General features: G+C 44.0%; 1 protein-coding gene across 1 annotated transcript in view; it reads right to left on the bottom strand.

Moving 5' to 3' along the window:
* Positions 1 to 6,505: 6,505 nt before the first annotated feature.
* The window catches only part of LOC134462202 (CTTNBP2 N-terminal-like protein), a 46,134-nt gene continuing 30,139 nt past the window's right edge, over positions 6,506 to 22,500 (bottom strand). Inside the window, exons 3-7 of the mRNA XM_063215105.1 lie at positions 20,264 to 20,548; positions 16,226 to 16,333; positions 12,945 to 13,088; positions 11,813 to 12,028; positions 6,506 to 9,365 (exon numbers count right to left, since the gene is read on the bottom strand). Coding sequence (XP_063071175.1) covers positions 8,076 to 9,365; positions 11,813 to 12,028; positions 12,945 to 13,088; positions 16,226 to 16,333; positions 20,264 to 20,548 — 2,043 coding nt within the window. The 3' untranslated portion in view covers positions 6,506 to 8,075. The remainder of the gene's footprint in view (positions 9,366 to 11,812; positions 12,029 to 12,944; positions 13,089 to 16,225; positions 16,334 to 20,263; positions 20,549 to 22,500) is intronic.

Raw genomic sequence — 22,500 nt, 5'->3', positions numbered from 1 at the left:
CTCTCTGTTACTATAACAGGTTCTGTTTGTCCCACAGCGGATGGGACAAATGACCGCTTGTAGCCATTCTTCCTTGCCATTGTGACTTAAATCTATGTCCAGATGGCAGCAACTGAAGCACAGTGAAGAGGGTGAGTAGGATCCAATAGACTTGATGTGCCTTCATTGTTAGGGCCTTTGTAGGGCAGTATTGTGGTATGAGTTACATTTCCATTTCTGTAGATTCATTTTGCATTTGTTTAGCCTATATGTAAACCAAACCTGCGGTTCACCTACCCACACTAAGCTATAGAGAGCACAGATGGGTTTTGTCTCCTCAATGTTATATGGTCTAAAGCAGTGGTTCTTAACCTGGGGTGCGGGCACCCCTTGGGGGTGCGCCAGAGATTTCAGGGGGTGCGCAGACTTTTTTTGTGTTGAGGTTGGGACCAAAATTTGCTAGTGAACATTATAATTAGGCCAAATCAAAACCAAATAAAAAGCATGTTCTGGTCCCCATGAAAAATAATTAAGGTATTGATTAATGTCTTAAGCAAGAATCATTGTAATTAATCATTTAAATCCTTTTTTAGTACGTAGATACGTGTAGAAGTTTGGGTTGGGGGTGGGCAGCTTGTCTTGGGCACAGGTTAGGGGGTGCATTAAGGAAAAAAGGTTAAGAACCACTGGTCTAAAGGACAATATTTTCAGTTGCACATTGTCTAAAGGACAATGATGTCAACATTGCATGCTTCTCAGCATTCACACTGTGTTTTTGCATTCATAATTATCCGCGGCATCTATCTATTCATCTATTTTATTCATTTATTTAACCAGCTATTTTACTTGATCAATAACCAAATTACACATAGGAAGTTGTATGAATTGAATTGGTGGAGTTGCTGGAGTTAATTTCCCTCCTGGGGCTACGGGGGACAATACGGACATCTGAACTGGCCGAGTATTGTCTGTTTGGATCAATATTAGTGCACTGTACCATATGTATTTGTACCGTGTATCATGTGTTCTGTGTCAAATTTACAAAAATGCATGGAATTACAAAATAGAAAAAAAAACCTAGAAAAGCACTCTGAGAGCGCACATCCGCCCTCTGGTGGACAGAAATACACACGCATATTAAAAAAGCACACCAACAAACTCGGACGATCACATGGCGAAGATAATGAAAAGTAATCAATCACAAGGCTGATTGAAATGCATATGAATTATTATATTAAACCCACTTATCAAGCAAAACAATGGATAAAAGTCACTTAAATGTATGGCTAAACTCAACTTCAGTAGTGACTGTGGTTAAAGTATTGCCAAAGATTCCAACGGCACACTGCTGGTATGAAGTTAAAAAGCCTTTAATGTGATTATAATAATTCAACTTTTTTAGTAGGAAATCCTTCTTAGTACATGAGGCACCAGGACAGAGCACATGAGCTTAGTCATGCAATTTTAGCTCTTCAATTACTGCCATTGTTTGTGTTACTGCTCACAGTGATCTAGGATCATTGTTCATTTTACTGCTCACAGTGATCCAGGACCATTGTATATGTTACTGCTCACAGTGATCCAGGATCATTATTCATTTTAACAATCTCACAATGATCCAGGACTATTATTTTTTGTACCACTCACAGTGATCCACGACCATTATTCATTTTAACGCTCACAGCGATCCAGGACCGAAGTTTATTCGGCTAATCACAGTGATCCAGGACCATTGTTTATTTACTGTTCACAGTGTTCCAGGATCATTGTAGTCTGGCGAGTCAGACCCGTACAGCAAAAAGCTGTACAGGGGTCTGGGCAAGCTCGGAGAGAGTGTGGGCGGGATAAACGGTTGTTTATCAAAATGCCTTGGCACTCAACGCCACGAAATAACCAATCCCCACACACTTCTGTGTAACGTCACAGCTGTCTTTCAGAACGCACACGCGACACGCCCCCTTGTAGGTGAAGCGGCAACTTCGTGGAGTGAATGTGTGTGATCACCACAGCCACAAACAAGTTTCCTAATAAATCGTGTTTTCACTTACACAGTTCAAAAATGCCTCGTTTTCAACCACATGGCCCTCCTTGATCAACCAGCGAAATGTTGAGCAATTTGGGGCTTGTTAAATGGTTATATTTATTATGATTGTTGTCAACATGGCATGTTCGGTGTTAGCTAGCTAGCTGTATACCCATAGAACTAATAATACACGGCTGGATACCTAGCTCTGCGTAATTGACGACAGGTTGGCTAGCTGCTAGCTCGGTAGACTAGGTGTCATTCCCATCTATTTAGTAAGCTACTTAAAGACTTTCAAAGCTCCAAAATGTCTCGTTTTTAATGACATGGATCTTATTAGAATTTGGGGCAGGCATATAATACAAGGCTGGATAACTAGCTTTGTGTTATTGACGACAGGTTGGCTAGCCACTAGCTCGGTAGACTCCCATCTACGGTATTTAGTAAGCTACTCAAAGACTTTCAAAGCTCCCAAATGTCTCGTTTTTAATGGCATGTGTCTTATTAGAAATTGGGGCAGCAAAATCATTCTACACCTACAATAGTGGTCTGATAATAGCGTGTGACTATCTGGTTCTGTAAAATAGCGTGTGACTATCTGGTTCTGTAAAATGCTCAAATTAGCTTACCGAGCTAGCTTAAAACATCGAATGATCAAATGGTAATGTGTGATCTATTTGTGTCCGATAAGTTCATGGTGTATGTTTACATCAATCCATGTCAGCCACGAAATATATTATCATCCATGCTTTTTAAATTAGGTAAAAACTTTCGTGCTGTAAGTAGCACGGACGGCCGCCATGTTTCTTCTTAGAAAGTTTCCTGTGTTTACTAGGTAGCCCGGCCCCTCATCTCGCTCCTCGCGATTTGATTGGCCCTGTCATCGGATAACTTTCAGCCTCGCAAAACGACCGGGGTCCGCTAGTCTGCCCCCGGGAGCAAATTCAATTTGCGGTCGCTAGGGGCGTCTAGATTTCTAGGCTAGGATCATTGTTCATTACACTCACAGTGATACAGGAACATTGTTAATGTTACTGCTCATAGTGATCCAGGATCATTATTTATTTTACCACTCTCACAATGATCCAGGACTATTATTCATTTTACCACTCACAGCGATCCAGGAACACTTTTCATTTCACTGCTCACAGTGATCCAGGACCGAAGTTTATTTCGCCAATCACAATTATCCAGGACCATTGTTTATGTACTGCTCAGAGTGATCCAGGACCATTGTTCATTTTACCACTCCCAGTGATCCAGGACCATTGTTTAATGTTACTGCTCACAGTGATCCAGGATCATTGTTCACTTTACCGCTCACAGTGATCCAGGACCATTGTTTATGTCACTGCTCACTGTGATCCAGGATCATTATTAATTTTACCACTCTCACAATGATTCAGGACTATTATTTATTTTACCACTCACAGGAACACTTTTTATTTCACTGCTCACAGTGAACCAGGACCGAAGTTTATTTAGTCAATCAGAGTGATCCAGGCTCATTGTTCATTTTACCGCTCACAGTTGTCCAGGACCATTGTTTATGTTACTGCTCACAGTGATCCAGGATCATTGTTCATTTTACCGCTCTCCCTATGATCCAGGACTATTATTTATTTTACCACTCACAGTGATGCAGGAACACTTTTCATTTCACTGCTCAGAGTGATCCAGGACCGACGTTTATTTACTGCCCAGAGTGATCCAGGACCATTGTTCATTTTACCACTCACAGTGATCCAGGACCATTGTCTATGTTACTGCTCACAGTGATCCAGGATAATTGAAGAGTTCAGATGCAAAACCCCTTTACTCCATTTTTGAAGACCTGCACTTCTATATTTTTAGAGAACCCCGTTGTTGGTTTGGTTTACATTCATGTACTTGACAATACATATAAATAGTTTTATTACATAAATAAAATTACAAAATATGCAAAAAGTATGCAATTTTGATAGCTTTGTATTAAATAAAAATGAATTAAGATTATTTTCTGAAAAGGCACTTAGGGGGGTTTGCATCTGAACTCTTCAATTGTTGATTTTACCTCTTACAATGATCCAGGACCATTGCTTATTTACTGTTCACAGTAATACAGGATCATTGTTCATTTTACCGCTCTCAGTGATCCAGGGCCATTGTTTATGTTACTGCTCACAGTGATCCAGGATCATTGTTAATTTTTACGCTCACAGCGAACTAGGACCCTTTTTTTGCTTATCACACTGATCCAGGACCATTGTTTATTTACTGTTCACAGTGATCCAGGGGTCCGTTTCTCGATTCTTGTCGTTGCTAACCGTCTTAAGACCGTCTTACCGTTCCCTTGGATTTAGTGGTGAGCGTCGCTGTCGAGAGAGAGTTGAGTCACTCTTTACGAAGGACTTTGCTAACGACGATAGCAAAGACGCTTTCGAGATACGGACCCCAGGACCTTCCTTTATGTTACTGCTCACAGTGATCCAGGACCATTGTTTATGTTACTGCTCACATCGATCCAGGATCATTGTTTATTTTACGCTCACAGCGAACCAGGACCGATTTTTTTCCGCTTATCACACTGATCCAGGACCATTGTTTATTTACTGCTCACAGTGATTCAGGACCATTGTTCATTTTACCACTCACAGTGAACCAGGACCATTGTGTATGTTACTGCTCACAGTGATCCAGGCTCATTGTAGGTACTAAAGTCTAAAGACTTAAGTCACTGTTATAAAGTTGTTAAGAAGCATTAGATATTGTTAGATAATAAGAAAAAATATGTAGTGAGAGTGAGGTTGTGAGTGGTAACATGAACAATGATCCTGGATCACTGTGAGTCGTCGGAAAAAAACTATGGTCCTGCATCGCTGTGAAATAAACAAATGGTCCGGCATCGCTGTGAGCTGTAAAATAAACTTCAATCCTGGATCGCTGTGAATGGTAAAATAAACAATGGTCCAGGATCGCTGTTAGTGGTTAAATGATCTTCTGTCCTGGATCACTGTAAATGGCAAATAAACAATGGTCTTGGATCAGCGTGAGTGGTATAAATAACAATGGTCCTGGATCACAGTGAGCGGTAAGATGAAAACTGGCAGCAATTGAGAAGCTAGAAACTGGGCGTGATTGCAAAGGCTGATACACTTGGAAGGACGCACACTAGACATTGGGAGACGGACAGCGTTCAGCTCCATCTCCAACTTCACAGCAGAGATCAGCGGGGTGTACACATGGAGATGGAGAGTCATGGAACATCACCGCTTTCGCGTCCCTTATCATCGCTATGTTTGTAATGAGAGGAGCATCCGTCTTGTGTACAGGGATCTATTTGTCATTTGGGGTGCATACTTCATTCTACAGAGCATACGGTCCACTGATGGGCTGTGTGCTGCTGGGGCTGGTGGCTGCTGTGATCTGGCTGAAGCAAAGGAGCAGAGGAGCGCTGACCCCTAGTGGTCAGGAGATGGAAATGCAGGACATTGGAGAAGAAGACATCTACGATGACGTGGATGAGGCTGAAGACAGTGTCTGAATTCAACACATCTTTCTCCTGTGCTTGTATGCGTGCATATGTGACTCCTGCAGTCAATTTTGAGATGTTCTTTTATCCTACTTTTACTTTTCATAAACTCTCCTGTAATGCAATGCCCTCTCATTCCATGCATATTTGGTGATATGAATCATTGTGAAACGGGTTGTCTTGATGCTGTGAAATTAATGTGTGTAATCCACATTGTGTTATTGTGTTGTATGTTGGTTCTTTAAAGCTACTGTATATTATGTTGTAGAGTGCCGTCTAGACTGAATGGGGCTGCCACCTGTATGATTCTCTGGAAATATGACAATAAAAAACCCTAATACATTCATAAGTCCTGAAAATGAGTTTTGATTGTATTCCTGTTTTTAAATTTAAAATTTTAAATCACCACACCAATCAGTTCTGAAAGCAGAGACAAAGATGAAGAAAATTGATATGAGCTATTCTACCCTGGCGTTTGTGTGTGTGTGTGTGTGTGTGTGTGTGTGTGTGTGTGTGTGTGTGTGTGTGTGTGTGTGTGTGTGTGTGTGTGTGTGTGTGTGTGTGTGTCTGTGTGTTATTGCATACGTGTGTGTGTGTGTGTGTGTGTGTGTGTGTGTGTGTGTGTGTGTGTGTGTGTGTGTGTGTGTGTGTGTGTGTTGTGTGAATATGAAGAAAATTGATATTAGCCAGGGGTTTAATTTTAAATGCATATAGCCCATGTTGAATAAATGACAAAGCATTTTACTAATTTGTGCATAGAAGCAACAAAATGCAAGTGCTACATTAAACATGTATTCTATATTTGACCAAATTGAGGAATAAAACAACTAAAATGAGTTTTCACAGGAAACAGGGCATCTTGTGACTCCCTCTGGTGTGAGCGCTCGCACAGTTGGGTCACCAAAGCTTACAATAGTAAACATATGGGTCCCTGAAGAAAAAGGTTGTGAACCACTGAACTTGAGTGTGGTAGGTAGAGGTTAGCAAAAATAGAAGAGATCCATCATGATAAAATAAAACAAGACACGGTTGGAAAAGTTTCGTCCTTTCTATTCATAACATTGTCACAGCCAGCCCTATTTGTCCAATCTTCCAACTCCTGTCATTCAATCACACAAATGCACAACGACACACATGAATGACAATCGATTACCACAAAACAACACAGCGCTCATTTGTTGCGACAGTAATCAGTCGACAATGACAATGGCCAAAATCACCTACCTACTGTACTGTACCTATTCAGACATGCTAAATTTAAGCTGACCAAACAGTGTTTAAAAAAAAACAACAACAACTCTAAAATGCACTTGATAATGGGGGCTGTGTTAAATGGATTTGGATAATTCATACATACCTATAGCAGTATTTTTCTCACAATAACTATGCAGTACAATAATGTGGAAGCTCGTGGTTTACAAGTGACACAACACAAAGCTTAGTATGAATGTATATGTAATATAAGTACAATAAATGCAGTATTGTAACAGATGAACAAAATGTTTTGTCTAATTATAGTCTATAAAAATATGTCGTCTTACCTCTTGAAGTGGATGTTTTGATGTGCACCATTACGGTATAATTTGAATTTTCCACGATTTAGACATGTTTAAAAATCTGCTGTGATTATCATGCATTTCAGGAAAATAATCAAAATATATATTACAGTGTATTCACTACAGCTGTTTGATTTGCTATTACAAAATTCATTGATTACACGTAAAATCTACTGTGTACAATACATGTAAAAAGTATTTGGTCAAACAATAATATAAAATGTAAATATAGACACATAATATCTCACACATGTTGGAATCAAGCTGTCAAGTGCCTTTGAACGCTGGCTTTGGAACTCTACTAATACAAAAATACTTTTGGCCCTACAACCTGATTGGAAGTACTGTACCTGTTGATTGAAGACTTTGTAGGCAAAGACACGTCGTTTTGATGCCCACTGTATAAACATAGTTGTTTGGACATAGATATACAGTATATGAATAATATAATACAATACAGCATAATCCATACCTATGACGGATAGCAGAGGCACTTGCCATTGATTTGACCTTTGCCTGATTCAGTCTGAAAGTAAAGAAAGCTTATGACAAACCCACTCGGCTAGACCTAGAGACAGCCAATTGCAGCGCAGGGATAGAGTCCATAGAAATGTCCAGGCTCACTCCCAGTCCTCCTAACACACTCGTATTGGATTAAGTTCAGAGTTCTTTTGATCTTTTTGTGCACAAGAATGGCCACACAAGTCCACTGGAAACTACAATATACAATATACCCTATCTGCAAGCCACAGCCCACATTATGTTCTGTTAAGTTCTTTAGACGCGTACCCCTGTTCTCAAGTCCATGTTAACGCCATGTAAGTATGACATGAAAAAAAGATTTGCATTTCATATCTGTCCCATGGCATGTCAAGATGCATTCATAAAGAAAGACAGTCCTATCAATACTAAGAACACTGTTCTCAAGCTGATTGTGCTACACACGGTTGATTGCGTCGCTTGCAGGTAAGACACAGTGAAACGTGGTGGGCACTTGAACCCTGTGTCAGCCACTGGACGACAGCACCATGTCCAGCTCTTTAACCCCGTCCTGGCCACTGGTGAGCCCGCAGCTGCCAGGCGAGAGGGGCTCTGTGAAGTGGTTGCTGCTGGTGGTGGTGCTGGTGTTGTGGTTGTGGTGGTTAGACCGGGCCACGGTGGCAGGGGACGGCGGTGCCTGTGCCAGGCCCGGCTTCTTGGGGGGGATGGGGGGCGGGATGCCCCGCTCGGCCCTGGGAATGACGGGCGAGCGAATCCCGGGCGAGAGCACGCCGCTGCTGCTGCTGCTGGGCGATCCACGTGGGAGGGAGGGCGAGCTGGGCGCCATGTTGCGGTAGTCCGTGCCGAACGGGGAGCTGTTGCTGGCCGTAGCGGCGCTGCCGGTACCACCACCGGTAGCGGGAGGGGATTTGGGCGAGCCGGGCGGCTGTGGAACAGTGAAGCGGGACAGCACCTGGGTGACGGTGCTGCGGGCCATCTGGCGGGCCGGGCTGGAGTCGGGAGACGGGGTGCTGCAGGGGGAGAGGGCCCGCGGAGAGTTGGGGGAACCCACTTCTGAACCTCTGCTGCTACCGCTGCTGTTGTTGCCGTTGCCATTGCCATTGCCATTCCCATTCCCGTTCCCTGTCCCAGGCTGTGTCTGGTTTTCCGGGTCGGGGTGGCCCTGGAACTTGTGGCGAGCGGCGTGGAAGCGCTGGTGGATGCCGGCCTGGTAGGACGACTGCAAGGTGACCGAACTCGAACCGCCACTGCCGGACGTCACACCAGTTGTCGTGGTGGTATTACCCGTAACAGTGGTGTTGCTGGAGGTTGCAGTGGACTGCTGTGGGGCTTGGGCAGCGCGTTTAGCCAGCATGGGGGACGAGCAGGGGGAGGCGGTGAGCGTTAGAGACTGGCCCGGCTGCACCTGCTGCTGGATGTGGACAGTGTGCGGCGATGGGGAGGGCGGACCGTTCGACGACCCGTTCTCTGGGTGGCTACTGTTCTGGAAGCCGTTGGCTTTCCTTCCTTCCACCTGCTGCTCCTTCTGTGGAGGGAGGTGACCGTTCATCTGGTGGGCCTCCTTCTCTTGTTGCACCTCCTCAGGCTCCTCCTCACCTGAGTCCATCTGCGTGGTCACAGAGCTCCTCTCCAGTGGCCTCCTGCGTGGCTGCTGCTGCTGCTGCTGCTGCATCACTACCACCTCCTTTGGCTGCATTACCTCCTTTGGCTTGGTCTCCTCCGCACTACCTCCACCTCCTCCACCTCGTCCTGCCGCTTGTAGAGCCCTCTCCAGCTCCTCCTTCAGCCTCTCCACCTGAGGGAGGGAGTGAGTGAGAGTAGGTGAGTGAGTATACTATATTCATACCCAAAGGGGTGCCATTCAATACAACATATTAGTAATAAAATGACACAAGTTAGTTTATTATATGGCCCTCTAGAATGTTGCGAGAGCTTCCATTCACTTTCAATGGGCGGCCCTGACGTTCAGTGGTCAACTATTTTTCAATAGTGTCCGCTAATAATGACCGCTGCCAATGGAGTTTTGTCACTTTAGAGATGACTCCACATGTTTATTGGTCACACCTACGACTGATTATTCACTGATATCTATTGACTGCTGAGTTTTTGTAGCATTTTGCGTTTGGCAGCGCGACTAACGCACACACTGGCAGTAGCCCACTGATGCGCTGCGCACAGCTGCTGAAGCCTGTAGCAGGATCGATAATGAAGGTCAGGGCACATACTGTCGTCGATTAGACAGAAATGATCCTGGGGTTGCGCAGTGACCGAGGCAGCTAACTCTGTTGCTTGATAACCTTTTGAATTATGAGCGTTCCACAAACAATTTTTCTTTGTGCACGCTATGAAATGGCAATAAAGCCATTACTATAAACTACTGGTTAACTACTTGTGCTTTCTAATGTTGGTAAAGGCCGTATAATAAGCGGGATAATGTATTGTCCACACGCGACTGTCGGAAAATATTTCCCCTCGGAGCGGAATAACACTGCATAACACCGGGTGTTATTCGCCCGGTCAGGAAATATTTTCCTATAGGCACGTGTGGACAATACATTATCCCTTACGTAACACAGCACATAATAACAAATACGAGCTAATAAGTCACAGTCCATTATAAAATACTAAAAAGAATCACCACAACATTAAAGTAGTAATCAGCTGTTTTTGAAAAGTCCAGTGTCTTGCAGTGCAGGGCCGGCGCCACGGGCCCTAACCTTAATAAACAAATAAATGAATAGGCTACACTATTTAGACATTGTCATTAGACCTAAATGTGAAATAATAAGTGAACAATGATCCTTTGAAATAATGGGATTGTCCCATATTTAGAAACAAAAGTACTGTTCCGTAGAGCTGAAACTGAGCCCACAATTTGGTTAAAATGCAGGAAATTGCATCTAAGAAATACAAAATTTTCTGGGGGACGACCCCCGTACCCCCCGCCAAGGTATACTCATACTCCATCAAATGCCCGTCCAACAACTTGGTTCTGCAGCCGGGTCTGTTTCAGTGGAGTACCTAACTAGGTAGGAGGAGCCAAAGGCTACTACAACTTTCAGTGAACATGCTGTTTCGGTCTTAGACCTTCATCAGGCATTTATATACAGTATATATTTTCAAATTACCTGATGAAGGTCTAAGGTCGAAACGTTGTGAATAAAAGAAAACAGCGAAATGTGTCAATGTGCAGGAGCTTTTATAGTTTTTCTGATTAGCGGCCAATGAGTCAACGCACCTGCCAGCTGAGGTGTGCAGAAAAAAAATCCCAAGTTTAGTGATTTTTTGCTACTTGTTGCTGTCTGTTATGTCCAGAGATGTATAGTAACGAAGTAAAAGTAACAAAGTACTGTACTTAAGTACTAAACTGCAGTATCTGTACTTTTTTGAGTAATATTTTTTTCCTCATACTTGTACTTTTACTGCACTACATTTTTCTGATGAAATTAATACTTTTACTCCGATATACTTTTCATGTGCTGCTTTCGTTACTCGTTACTCCTTTCTATTCCTGAGCGCTCTGTCATCACCAGATATGATGAAACGTGTTCACGGTCAGTGGGCGATGCAATGGTAGGGAAATAAAAGCAGATCGCATTCTCGCGCATGTCTTTTGGCGCGGTCAGTGACGCTCAGTTGGCATTGACACTGGCATGTTGGCAAGATGGATGAGGTAGACGAGGTATCGCCATCAACATCAACGACACCAACCACCTCACATTGCGGCGAGGAGGAGGAGGATGACGGCTGCCATCCCTGGCCCTATTTAGATTCAATGTTCTCCTTTGAGGGACAAAAAGAGAATTCATTTTTAATAACAAACCATAACGGTATTTGCACTTCATAAGAGACTTATTGTACAGAGCTCTAATAAACCAAATGGTATTCAAACTTTTGACTGACTTTTTTCCCCCCATTTTTTTTAATGCAGTACTTTTACTTCTACTTCTACTTTTTACTCAAGTAGCAAAACTTGCAATACTTCTACTTGCTTTACTTAAGTACAACACATTTGGAATACTTTTGTCCTTCTACTTGAGTAAGGTAAGGAAAGGTTACTTTTGACTTTTACTCAAGTCATTTGACAAGATGATACTGGTACTTCTACTCCACTACTTTTCTCCAGTACTTTATACATCTCTGGTTATGTCTGTCTGTGTCTTCTGTCTGTGCCAGCGTTTGTACTGCAAAGTCTCAATTGCCCCATGGGGACAATAATGTTCTACTACTACTAGGCTGTACCTCTTGCTGCAGCCCCTTGCCCTGTGCCTCCTCGCGGCGCAGTCTGGCCCTCAGCTGCTCCTTCTCCGTGTCCACCTCGGCCAGCTGCTCCTCCACGCGCGCCTCCGTCTGCAGGGCGCGCCTCTTCTCCGCCTCCAGCTGCGTACGCAGGCTCTGGGAGGCCAGGCGCTCGCGCTCTAGACGCCGGGACGCCTCTGAGGCCCGCTGGCCTTCCTCCTGGAGAGAAAGAGGGAGGGAGAGGGAGAGGGAGAGGGAGAAGAGAGAAGTGGGTGAAGAGAGGGTTGAGGAGGGAGAGAGAGAGAGAGAGAGAGAGGGAAATGGAAGAGGGAGGAGAGGGAGAATAGAGAGAAGAGAGAATATTGAGGAGGGAGAGAGAGAGAGGGAGAGGGAAGATGGTGGAGAGGGAGAAGAGAGAAGTTGGTGAAGAGAGAAGATTGAGGAGAGAGGTAAGAGGGTGGAGAGGGAGAAGGGAGAAGTTGAGAGAGAGAGAGAGAGAGAGAGAGAGAGAGAGAGAGAGAGAGAGAGAGAGAGAGAGAGAGAGAGAGAGAGAGAGAGAGAGAAGGAGAGGGAAGAGGGAGAAGAGAGAAGGAATAGGGTGGAGAGAGAAGATTGAGGAGGGAGAGAGAGAGAGAGAGAGAGAGAGAGAGAGAGAGAGAGAGAGAGAGAGAGAGGGAAGAGGGAAGAGGGTGGAGAGGGAGAAGAGGGAAGTTGGTGAAAAGAGAAGATTAAGGAGGGAGAGAGAGAGAGAGAGGATGAGCGCTTGACTTTAACAATGTTACATGGATGATAAAAGTGTCAGCTAATAAGTGTAATGCAATGGCATTTTCTACTGAGGCGTCAGGTGGCACATTGGCCAGCTTAACTTTGAAAATGTTACACTGACTGACCAAAGATAAAATCATCAGCTAAGTTTAATGTAATGTATTGTAATGTAATGTTATCTGAAAAGGAGTTACTGTGAGTCTGGAGGTGGCACGTTGGCACTCTACACACACACACACACACACACACACACACACACACACACACACACACACACACACACACACACACACACACACACACACACACACACACACACACACACAGACAGACACACACACACACACTACTGTATCTGAAAAGGAGTTACCGTGAGTCTGGAGGTGGCGCGTTGGCACTCCCTGGCCAGGGCGGAGGCCAGCTGCTTGTGAGTGGAGCGCTCCTCCTCCAGCTGGTCCTGCAGCCGACGGTGCTCACGCTCCAGACGACGAGACTGGCCACGCTCATACTCCAGCTGCAAGCACACACACACACACACACACATTACTATTATACACCAACACAATAATTACAAGATGCTGATGCTCGGACTCCAGACGACGAGACTGGCCACGCTCATACTCCAGCTGTGGAGCGAGGAGGGCAATGGACACACGCACACACACATACACGCACGCACGCACGCGCACACACACACACACACACACACACAAACACACACCCACCCACACACACACACACACGTTGACACGATACACCAATTCATCAGTAAAAATTATACACCTACTGCAGCAGACACATTAGCAGATGCTTGTGATCACACTACAGACAACGTGATTGTGCACGCTCAAATTCCAGTAGGGGGAAACACACACCTCCACCTCCACCAGAGGGGGTGACACACACACACACACATGTAAAAATGACGCAGCTAATAGACACATTAAAGGGACACTGTGAAGGAAATGGACAAAAAAGGTATTGCAACTATGCAGCCCATTGAAACTGGGCTGCCTATTGCCAAATTTGATCTTTTCATGAAAGTTTACTAAGTAATAAACTAATATCTTCTAGTATGGCCCAAGTACAGTCATTTTTGAAGCTAAAAATGGCTATCTCTGGAAATTCAAAATGGCAGACCATGGAGAAGATCCCCCTTTTCATGTATGAAAAGTGCAATTTGTCCAGTCATAATGAATACTTAGAATTTGATGGTGGTGGTAAGTATTCATGAAAAAGGTAACATTAGTGAATGGGCAGCATGAATTCTGGACATAAACAACTAAAAATCTCACACATCGTACCTTTAACAGACACCAAGAGTGGTCATGCCAAAACTCCAATCAGAGTCCAGAACAGGAGGGATACATACACGCACCCCCGACACACACACACATACACACTGTAAACCGTTAGAATTTATTCTTTTTACTGTATGTGTGTGACAATTTAAACACAATCAAATCTGTATGCACTTGTTTTTTTCACTTCTAACCTTGTTTTATGTATGCCATTTTTATATTTACACTTGTGTTAATCTTTTCTGTTTTTATTCTGCGCCATGTCTTTTGTAAATGTAATGTGTGCTTCCACCTTGGCCAGGGCTCATTTGCGCAAGATATATTTATCGGCATGTGTTTTTTTTAACGTGTTCCGTGAAATAGGTTAAATAAAGGTCATGTAAAATGCTAAAAAGGGCATGACCCCAGCTTGAATGCCTGAGCTGGGTAATGTGTGGTGAGAGACAGCAAGACTAAGCACATCTCTTGCAGCCTTCAAGAAACAACTAAAGACCTTCCTCTTTCGAGAGAATCTACTAGACTAATGCTTGAGCTGGTCTAGCATCAGGGCAGACTCTTGACATGATGTTTAGTTTAGTTTAGTTTGTGTGTTTGTGTACTTGTTATTTACTCTTCATTTACTCTTAAAAAAAAAAACCCTATTTGCAACTGCACTTGTTGTTCTGTATATTTCCTGTGCACTTTGTATTTGCTTGTGATGTTGGCTTGATTATGTCCTCTTTTGAAAGTCGCTTTGGTTAAAAAGCGTCTGCCAAATGCAATGTAATGTAATGTAATGATGTGGTGTGGTCGGCTGTGCTACTGGAGGTGAGGCAGGATTTCGGGATGTGATTGCCAAAGGCCAAAGGAACAGGAAAATACATAACAGAGCACCTGTGCGTTTCATTATGATTTTGTTATGGTGACATTGGTATTATACAATTAATGAAAAAAAAAAAATTCTAAAGATATTTTTATGGGCTTTTTGCCTTAATTGCAGATAGGACAGTGGAGAGTGACAAGAAGCGAATGTGGACAGATGAGGTAGGGTTGGGAAATGCCCCTGTCCAGACTGTCCGGACATGGCCATGCAAGCCCAAATGTGGGGGGCTTAGCCCGCTGCACCACAGCGCCCCCCAATTAATGCAATATTAAATATGAGTAAAATATATATATTATACTGTATATATTGGTTTCATAGTATCTAGATAGTCAGGAATTCATCTTGAACCCCTATCAGTTACACGCGCAATTACAATATGATTTACCGGTATATCTGATTCTTAGCAGAGATAGGATGCTTACTAAAACAGTTCACAACCTCTGCATGAATGCCTGACCTCGAGTCGGTCATCTGATGTGTGGTGTGCTACTGGCGGAGGAGGTGAGTCAGTATTTAGTGAAGTGAGGCTAAAGCTTTCTGCCAGCACTTCATCTGGTTCAGTCACTAACACCTGCACAGCAGCAGCGCACAGACAGAGCTGTTGATATTGGCTAGGAGGAGTATTCTACGCATGTGTGTGTGTGTGTGTGTGTGTGTGTGTGTGTGTGTGTGTGTGTGTGTGTGTGTGTGTGTGTGTGTGTGTGTGTGTGTGTGTGTGCGTGCGTGCGTGCGCATGTGTGTGTACTACCTGCTGCTGAAGCCTCTCCCTCTCCTTCTACAGTATGCAGGTGACATTGTCTGTCTGTGTGTGTGTGTGTGTGTGTGTGTGTGTGTGTGTGTGTGTGTGTGTTTGCTACCTGATGCTGAAGTCTCTCTCTCTCCTTCTCCAGTATGCATGTGACGTCGTCTGTGTGTGTGTGTGTGTGTGTGTGTGTGTGTGTGTGTGTGTGTGTGTGTTTGTGTGTGTCTGTGTGTGTGTGTCTGTGTGTGTGTGTTACCTGATGCTGTAGTCTCTCTCTCTCCTTCTCCAGTATGCATGTGACGTCGTCTGTGTGTGTGTGTGTGTGTGTGTGTGTGTGTGTGTGTGTGTGTGTGTGTGTGTGTTACCTGATGCTGTAGTCTCTCTCTCTCCTTCTCCAGTATGCATGTGACGTCGTCTGTGTGTGTGTGTGTGTGTCTGTGTGTGTGTGTGTGTGTGTGTGTGTGTGTGTGTGTGTGTGTGTGTGTCTGTGTGTGTGTGTGAGAGTGTGTGTGTGTTACCTGATGCTGTAGTCTCTCTCTCTCTTTCTCCAGTATGCATGTGACGTCATCTGTGTGTGTGTGTGTGTGTGTGTGTGTGTGTGTGTGTGTGTGTGTGTGTGTGTGTGTGTGTGTGTGTGTGTGTGTTACCTGATGCTGTAGTCTCTCTCTCTCCTTCTCCAGTATGCATGTGACGTCATCTGTGTGTGTGTGTGTGTGTGTGTATGTGTTTGTGTGTGTGTGTGTTACCTGATGCTGTAGTCTCTCTCTCTCCTTCTCCAGTATGCATGTGACGTCGTCCCCCTCAGCCGTGTCCTCTGCGTGCCTCCTCTTCTCCTCCTCTAGGTCTGCAATGACCTACCATGACCACAAGAGGGCGAGAGAGAGGCATCAGTGCACCAGACAAGACAAGAGAAGACAACTCAACACGACAACTCCCCCTAACTCATATCCCCTGAGGTCAGACAGATTAGTATGTGTGCTACGTCACACTCCTTAATGTGTTCAGACGTGGCCCCTTTTGTTAAAAGTTCGTTGTTACCAGAATGGCAATGACCAAGTCGCAATGTATTAGTAAAGGCTCTGTTTGGTGTCACAGTAGTGTATTACAATGGCAGTAAAAATAAAAAAATAAACCAAAAGTACAGTGCTCAACTGGTGTAGTAGTGATTCTCAACAGGGGCTCTACAGCCCTCAGCACTCTACAGCAGGGGATCCCAACCTTTTTCAACTTGGGGCCCACTTTAAATTATCACAAATGTTCAGGGCCCACATAAATATAAAACTCAAATGAATCAACAGCAACACACACCAAAACATGATTATCATTTTTAGAAAATGATTTCAAGGCCCACTTGGAATACCTTCACGGCCCACCAGTGGCCCATAGGTTGAAAATCACTTCTCTACAGCACTCTACGCCTTCTACACCCAAGCATGCTTATAATTAGGTCAGGGGGGCGTTGGCATGCTTATGATTAGGTTAACGGGGGCATTTCTTCCAAAAATGTTGGGAAGCACTGCACTAGTGGATGGGTGCATATTATGAGGCTACCCAGACACAGTAGGACCCAGGCTAGTGGGAGCAATCTGAACGTATGAAGTCCATCATCTTGAATTGGGATTTAGTGGAAAAGGGATTGGGTGGGGAGAAAGGATGATGATACGATCTTTTGAATGACGCAGGGAAGTGACAGGACGTTCCAGTCAGTGTGACACACTTCTGATGCTGCTAGATGCAGCAAATCACAACCTCAACCGTGATTCATCTTAGCATGCATGAAGTCACTGCAGCAAAGACCTTATGAGGCTGGACCCAAAAAAAAAAGTGTAAGCCAAAGATGCCATGAGAATGACTTCCCCGCCACAATCCTAGGAGGGCTTCAACACATAAAAACCAAGAAGCCGGCATAACAACCACAGTTAACCTACAGTACACTAATTCATCCACACGTTTTAGTTGCCTTCCGTTACTTCACTTAAACAATCCAAAGACAAATACACTCCTCATTGCCTTGTTCAAATCACTCCATTATAGCCGGGGTTTAAAACAATAACAACCACTGCGTCTCAAGCCGTGTCTCTCATAAATGTGCATTAGAGCAGTGTCTCTCTCTGTGAGTGAGTGAGTGTGTAAATACAGCATGCAGCCATTGCGCAGATGGCTGTGATAAATCACTATGGATGAAAGAGGCTTCATAAATGGCCCCGCATGAGGGTGCCTGGCCTGTCTCTTGTGTAGTATAGTCTTCTGTATGGGCCTGGACTTGCAATCTGGCATACAAGGCATTTCCCAGTGGGCCAACAGTCCACCAAAGCAAATGCTTTGTTTTTGTTTCTTTACGCGTTTTCTTAGAGACTGGTTCACAATTTACACAGAGGGGGAAGTACAACAATGCCTGGGACATTTGTTAGGTCCCAGTGCAACCCTGTAGAGCAGTGGTCTCCAATTATTTTTCCCCAAGGTCCAAAATATTTAGCGCAAATAAGACTGAGGGCCAAACAAATTGCCTGCCTGTATGGCCACAGATAGAACACATATATGTTTTCATTTGTTCCAACCTCATGATGGGCCAAATGCTTACCATGCCCAGGCCGGATTTGGCCCACGGGACGCCATTTGGAGATCACTGCTGTATGGGGTCACAGAGTAGGATGTGTGTACTCTACAAGGAGGGGCAGGATGAAAAAGGTAAAATACTCCTCCGAGCTGGCTAAAGGCAGCTTGTAAGATTAGTGTGCCATGTAGAGTTGTGTTGAAAAAAATCGATTCATCGATTTTAAATCGATTCACACATTAATTTCCAACAATCGATTCATCCATCCAAAGATCGATGTTTTAATTATTATTATTTATTGTTAATATTGTTTTCCCCGCAGTTAACCTTTTTTCAGTCTTCCAGCCATCAGTAACTACCACATACTTGTAAGATTAGCTGTTTACAGTAATATTGATATAATACTAGATTTAATATGTTGCTTCTCTAGTCATGAAATGAAGGAAACAGCTCAAATAGCCTGCGTTTTTAATTCATGGATCGAATCGAAATCAGATCAAATTGGAAATCAGATCGAAATCAGATCGAATCGGATTGAATTGGAGCGAATCGAGAAAAAAAAAAGATTCTGAAAACATGAAAATCGGAATCGAATCGATTCTTGAAATTTGAATCGACACCCAGCTCTAGTGCCATGGAGTGAGCACAGCTACTGTTTTCAGGCAGACCAGACGGAGACGGTCATGGTGCCCACACCAGTTACGTTCGGCACTAAAGTGCTTATCTGCGAAACACCCGTGTTCATATCGGGCTCTGAACACGCACACACATACGTGCATGTACACACACACGTATGCACACACACACGTACATGCAAGTACAAACACATGTATGCACACACACATGTACGTGCACGTACACACACACACGTACGCACACACGTACGCACACGCGCACACACACGTACACACACGTACACACGTACACACGTACACACGTACACACGTACACACACACACACACACACACACACACACACACACACACACACACACACACACACACACACACACACACACACGCGCACACACTACAGTATATACCCTGTATAGAAAGTGCCCACAGTGGTATCCGCTGACTAAATAAAATGGCTAAGGCGATCAGCATCACATGGTCAGCAGGAAGTAGCACAATGTTATGTAACAAAACCCCAAATGTGTTGTGTGGCACAGCACAGCACAGCACAGCACAGCACAGAAGCCTCTTGCCAAGAAGCAGAGCAGTCTCGACGTGTACGCTACGTCTTAAATGGGATTAGCGGTAATGGCTGCCACATGGAGCAACACAATGAACACAAACAATTAAAGGTTTAACGGTTTAACATTTACAGCCCAGTAGATTTTTTTCACTTAACAACTCTATTTTTGTTTTACTTCTCACTGTTTCAGTGATGATAGATAATAGAAACAGTTATAATTGTTTATGTAATGATACATAAACAGACGCATACCAAAAGCCCTTCATACGGCAAAGCAGTTATTAAAATGGTGTGGATTGTGTGAGAACACTGGCCATGTGTGGATTCATTATCCTACCAAGTCTGGTCTGAAAGTTAAGTTTGTATGTGTGTACGAGGAGCATGTATGTGCGTGAATGAGTGCACACTTGTAATAAGTTATTACTTTTGGTCCGTTAAACTAACTCTTATATTCTACAGAACGAGTGAACAGAAAATAAATAGGGAGCGTAAGAAAGTATCAGTAAGTGAAGAAAAAAAGAAGTGATGGAAGGTGTACTGTATCTAAGTTTGTGACTGAATGTGTGAATTGGTCGATTGAGTGAGAGAGTTAATAAATGTGCAAGCAAATGAGAAATACCGTGTCATATAAGCATGGTCGGATTAAGATGACCTGGGGCCCCGGGAAAGCAAATTTTGCGATACATTTCCATAGACAGTGTCAGAATTACATGCTTAAGGATAACATGTTTACCAACTCTACTAATGACACATGACAAATGTTTTTTTAAACATCGCATCTTGCCATAATTCTGCAATTTTTCACTTTTTACCAATCAGGGCCCCCGTGGCAGGTGGGGGCCTCTAGGCTGCAGCCATATCTAGCCTGTGTGTTAATCCGGCCCAGGATATAAGTGAGTGACAGAGTATGTGTGAGAGACTGCTTAAGTGACAGGAAGAATGATAAAGAAAGTGAGGGGAGATAAAGAAAGTGAGTGGAGAGAGAGAGCAAGAGAGAGAGAGAGAGAGAGAGATGATATACTAAATCCTCACCCGGCGGTGCCTGTTCTCCACGGCGGCTAGCTGTGCTAGCATCTTCTCCTGCATGCGTCGGCAGTGGCCCACCACCAGCTTCAGCACAGCCAGGGGGTCGGGGTGCACGGCCACCTCCCCTGCCGAGGAAGAGGAGGACGACGAGGGCTCTCCCTGGGAGCCTGGTGCTCCTGCTGCCCTGGGGCCTCCGCGCGTCGCCTCCCAGTCCCTCTGCAGAGCTAGGAAGGGATCACTCAGGTTGAACTTCCCATAGCGCTCCCGCACAAAACTGTTCCTGTGCTGGGCCTGAGAGGAGAGAAGAGGAGAGGAGAGGAGAGGAGAGGAGAGGAGAGGAGAGGAGAGGAGAGGCAGAGGGAGGAGAGGAGAAGAGAAGAGAAGAGAGGAGAGGAGAGGAGAGGCGAGGAGAGGAGAGGAGGATAGGAGAGGAGAGGAGAGGAGGAGAGAAGAGGAGAGGAGAGGAGAGGAGAGGAGAGGAGAGGAGAGGAGAGGAGAGGAGAGGAGAGGAGAGGAGAAAGGGATTAGTGCCTGATGAAATGTCTCAGTTAATATCCCATTACACATTAAAGATATCAAGGGCTCGAGAGGGAAGAACTTTCATGGACATAATACAATGGACTTACGTACAAGAACACAAAGAACACACAGAAAGAGATGTGAGGTATGGAAGGTAAGAGTACGCTACGCTTGTCTGTTTTTGAAAGCTGGGAAAGATGATTCCAATGCACCTTGATAACCACTAAGCTTGTAAGTCGGTGACTAAAGCACTGACCTAAAACAAGCTTCAAAAACCACAACATTAATCAGAGTCTCCATCTCTGGACGACCACAAAGCAAGGGTTTAGAGTGCAACATCTGGAATTAGGGGTGGGCGATATGACGATAATAAATCGTTAATCGTGATATTGAGTAAAAGAGTGGAGAAATTGGAGAAATTGTATAGATCGTCTTGCAGTAAGGATGTTCACAATCAGTATGAGAGTGATGTCTACTTACTTGTCTTGCTGTCTTCACTTTTATTCTTTACATTATTGTATTCTAATTGTGCACTTTATGAGGGTGTCATCAATGTGTTAACATTTTATGAACTGCAAATTACAAATTGCAAATATATGAAAGTTGCTTTTTGTTGTTTTCATTATTTCGATGGAAGATTGTGATAAAAAATCAAATATTTTTTCATGTTAAAAAATCGGGACAAGACATATTCGCCATATCGCCCACTCCTATCTGGAATTAGCCTTCAAAGAGAGAGCCAAGAAGTTTGACTGTGATTAAAACTTGGGCAATCAACAAAGGATGGAATGGAACAACTTCCAACTCCTTTTTACTGTAAGTGTGTATAAAAACAAACCATAGAACAGAACAAAGACAACAAGATGAGTTGAAGAAAAAGAAAAAGAGAGAGATAAAGGGGACAAGAGACAGAGACGAGAGAAGAATGAAGAACAGAGAGAGGGAGAGATGGAGAGAGAGAGAGAGAGAGAGAGAGAGAGAGAGAGAGAGAGAGAGAGAGAGAGAGAGAGAGAGAGAGAAGAATGAAGAACAGAGAGAGAGAGAGAGAGAGAGAGAGAGAAGAATGAAGAACAGAGAGAGCGAAAGAAAAACAGGAAGAGAAAGAGAGAAAGAGACAGAACAATGAAGATCGGGAGAGTAAAAGAAAGAAGACAGAGTAAGAACAAGGAAGATATAATAGAACCAGATGGTGGGAGCAGGGAGAAGAGGAGAAGAGGTAACTGATGACAGGAGAATTAGGCCCCTTCAGAAGAGCCAGTGCTTTATGGCTGGAGGTTTAGATAGCAGCAACGAAGCACACAGGGGTGACAGAGAGGTCTGTTGTCCTGGGCCCAGGTAGAGTGAGGCACAAAACTTCCTCATTACATTGCATGTATTGGTTCGGGGGGCATTCATATGGGGTCAGTACGTAGATACAACAGGCAGGTACACTGTAGGTACGTTGGTAGGAACATACACAGGAAAATATGCAGATAAGAGAACACTAAACTGTCCTGGCGAATCAGGGATTCCTGATTTATTTTAAAACTGGAAATGAAAGTATATTCAAAGTAGCTAGCAGCTATGGTTTCAAGAAATATACAGCCCTGTATGAAATACTGGATAATGTAATACATACTACATTTCTTGCTTTTCCTGTTTGCCAATCAGAGACCTAAAGACATACTGACAGACTGATCCCTGTCTAGGAATAGAAGAGAAGTACAGAGTTATAAAAATGTCAG

This window comes from Engraulis encrasicolus, chromosome 14 (genome assembly GCF_034702125.1).
Source record: "Engraulis encrasicolus isolate BLACKSEA-1 chromosome 14, IST_EnEncr_1.0, whole genome shotgun sequence".
Lineage (NCBI taxonomy): Eukaryota > Metazoa > Chordata > Actinopteri > Clupeiformes > Engraulidae > Engraulis > Engraulis encrasicolus.
Note: the sequence above shows the minus strand (reverse complement) of the source record. Positions and strands in the feature narration are given on the sequence as shown.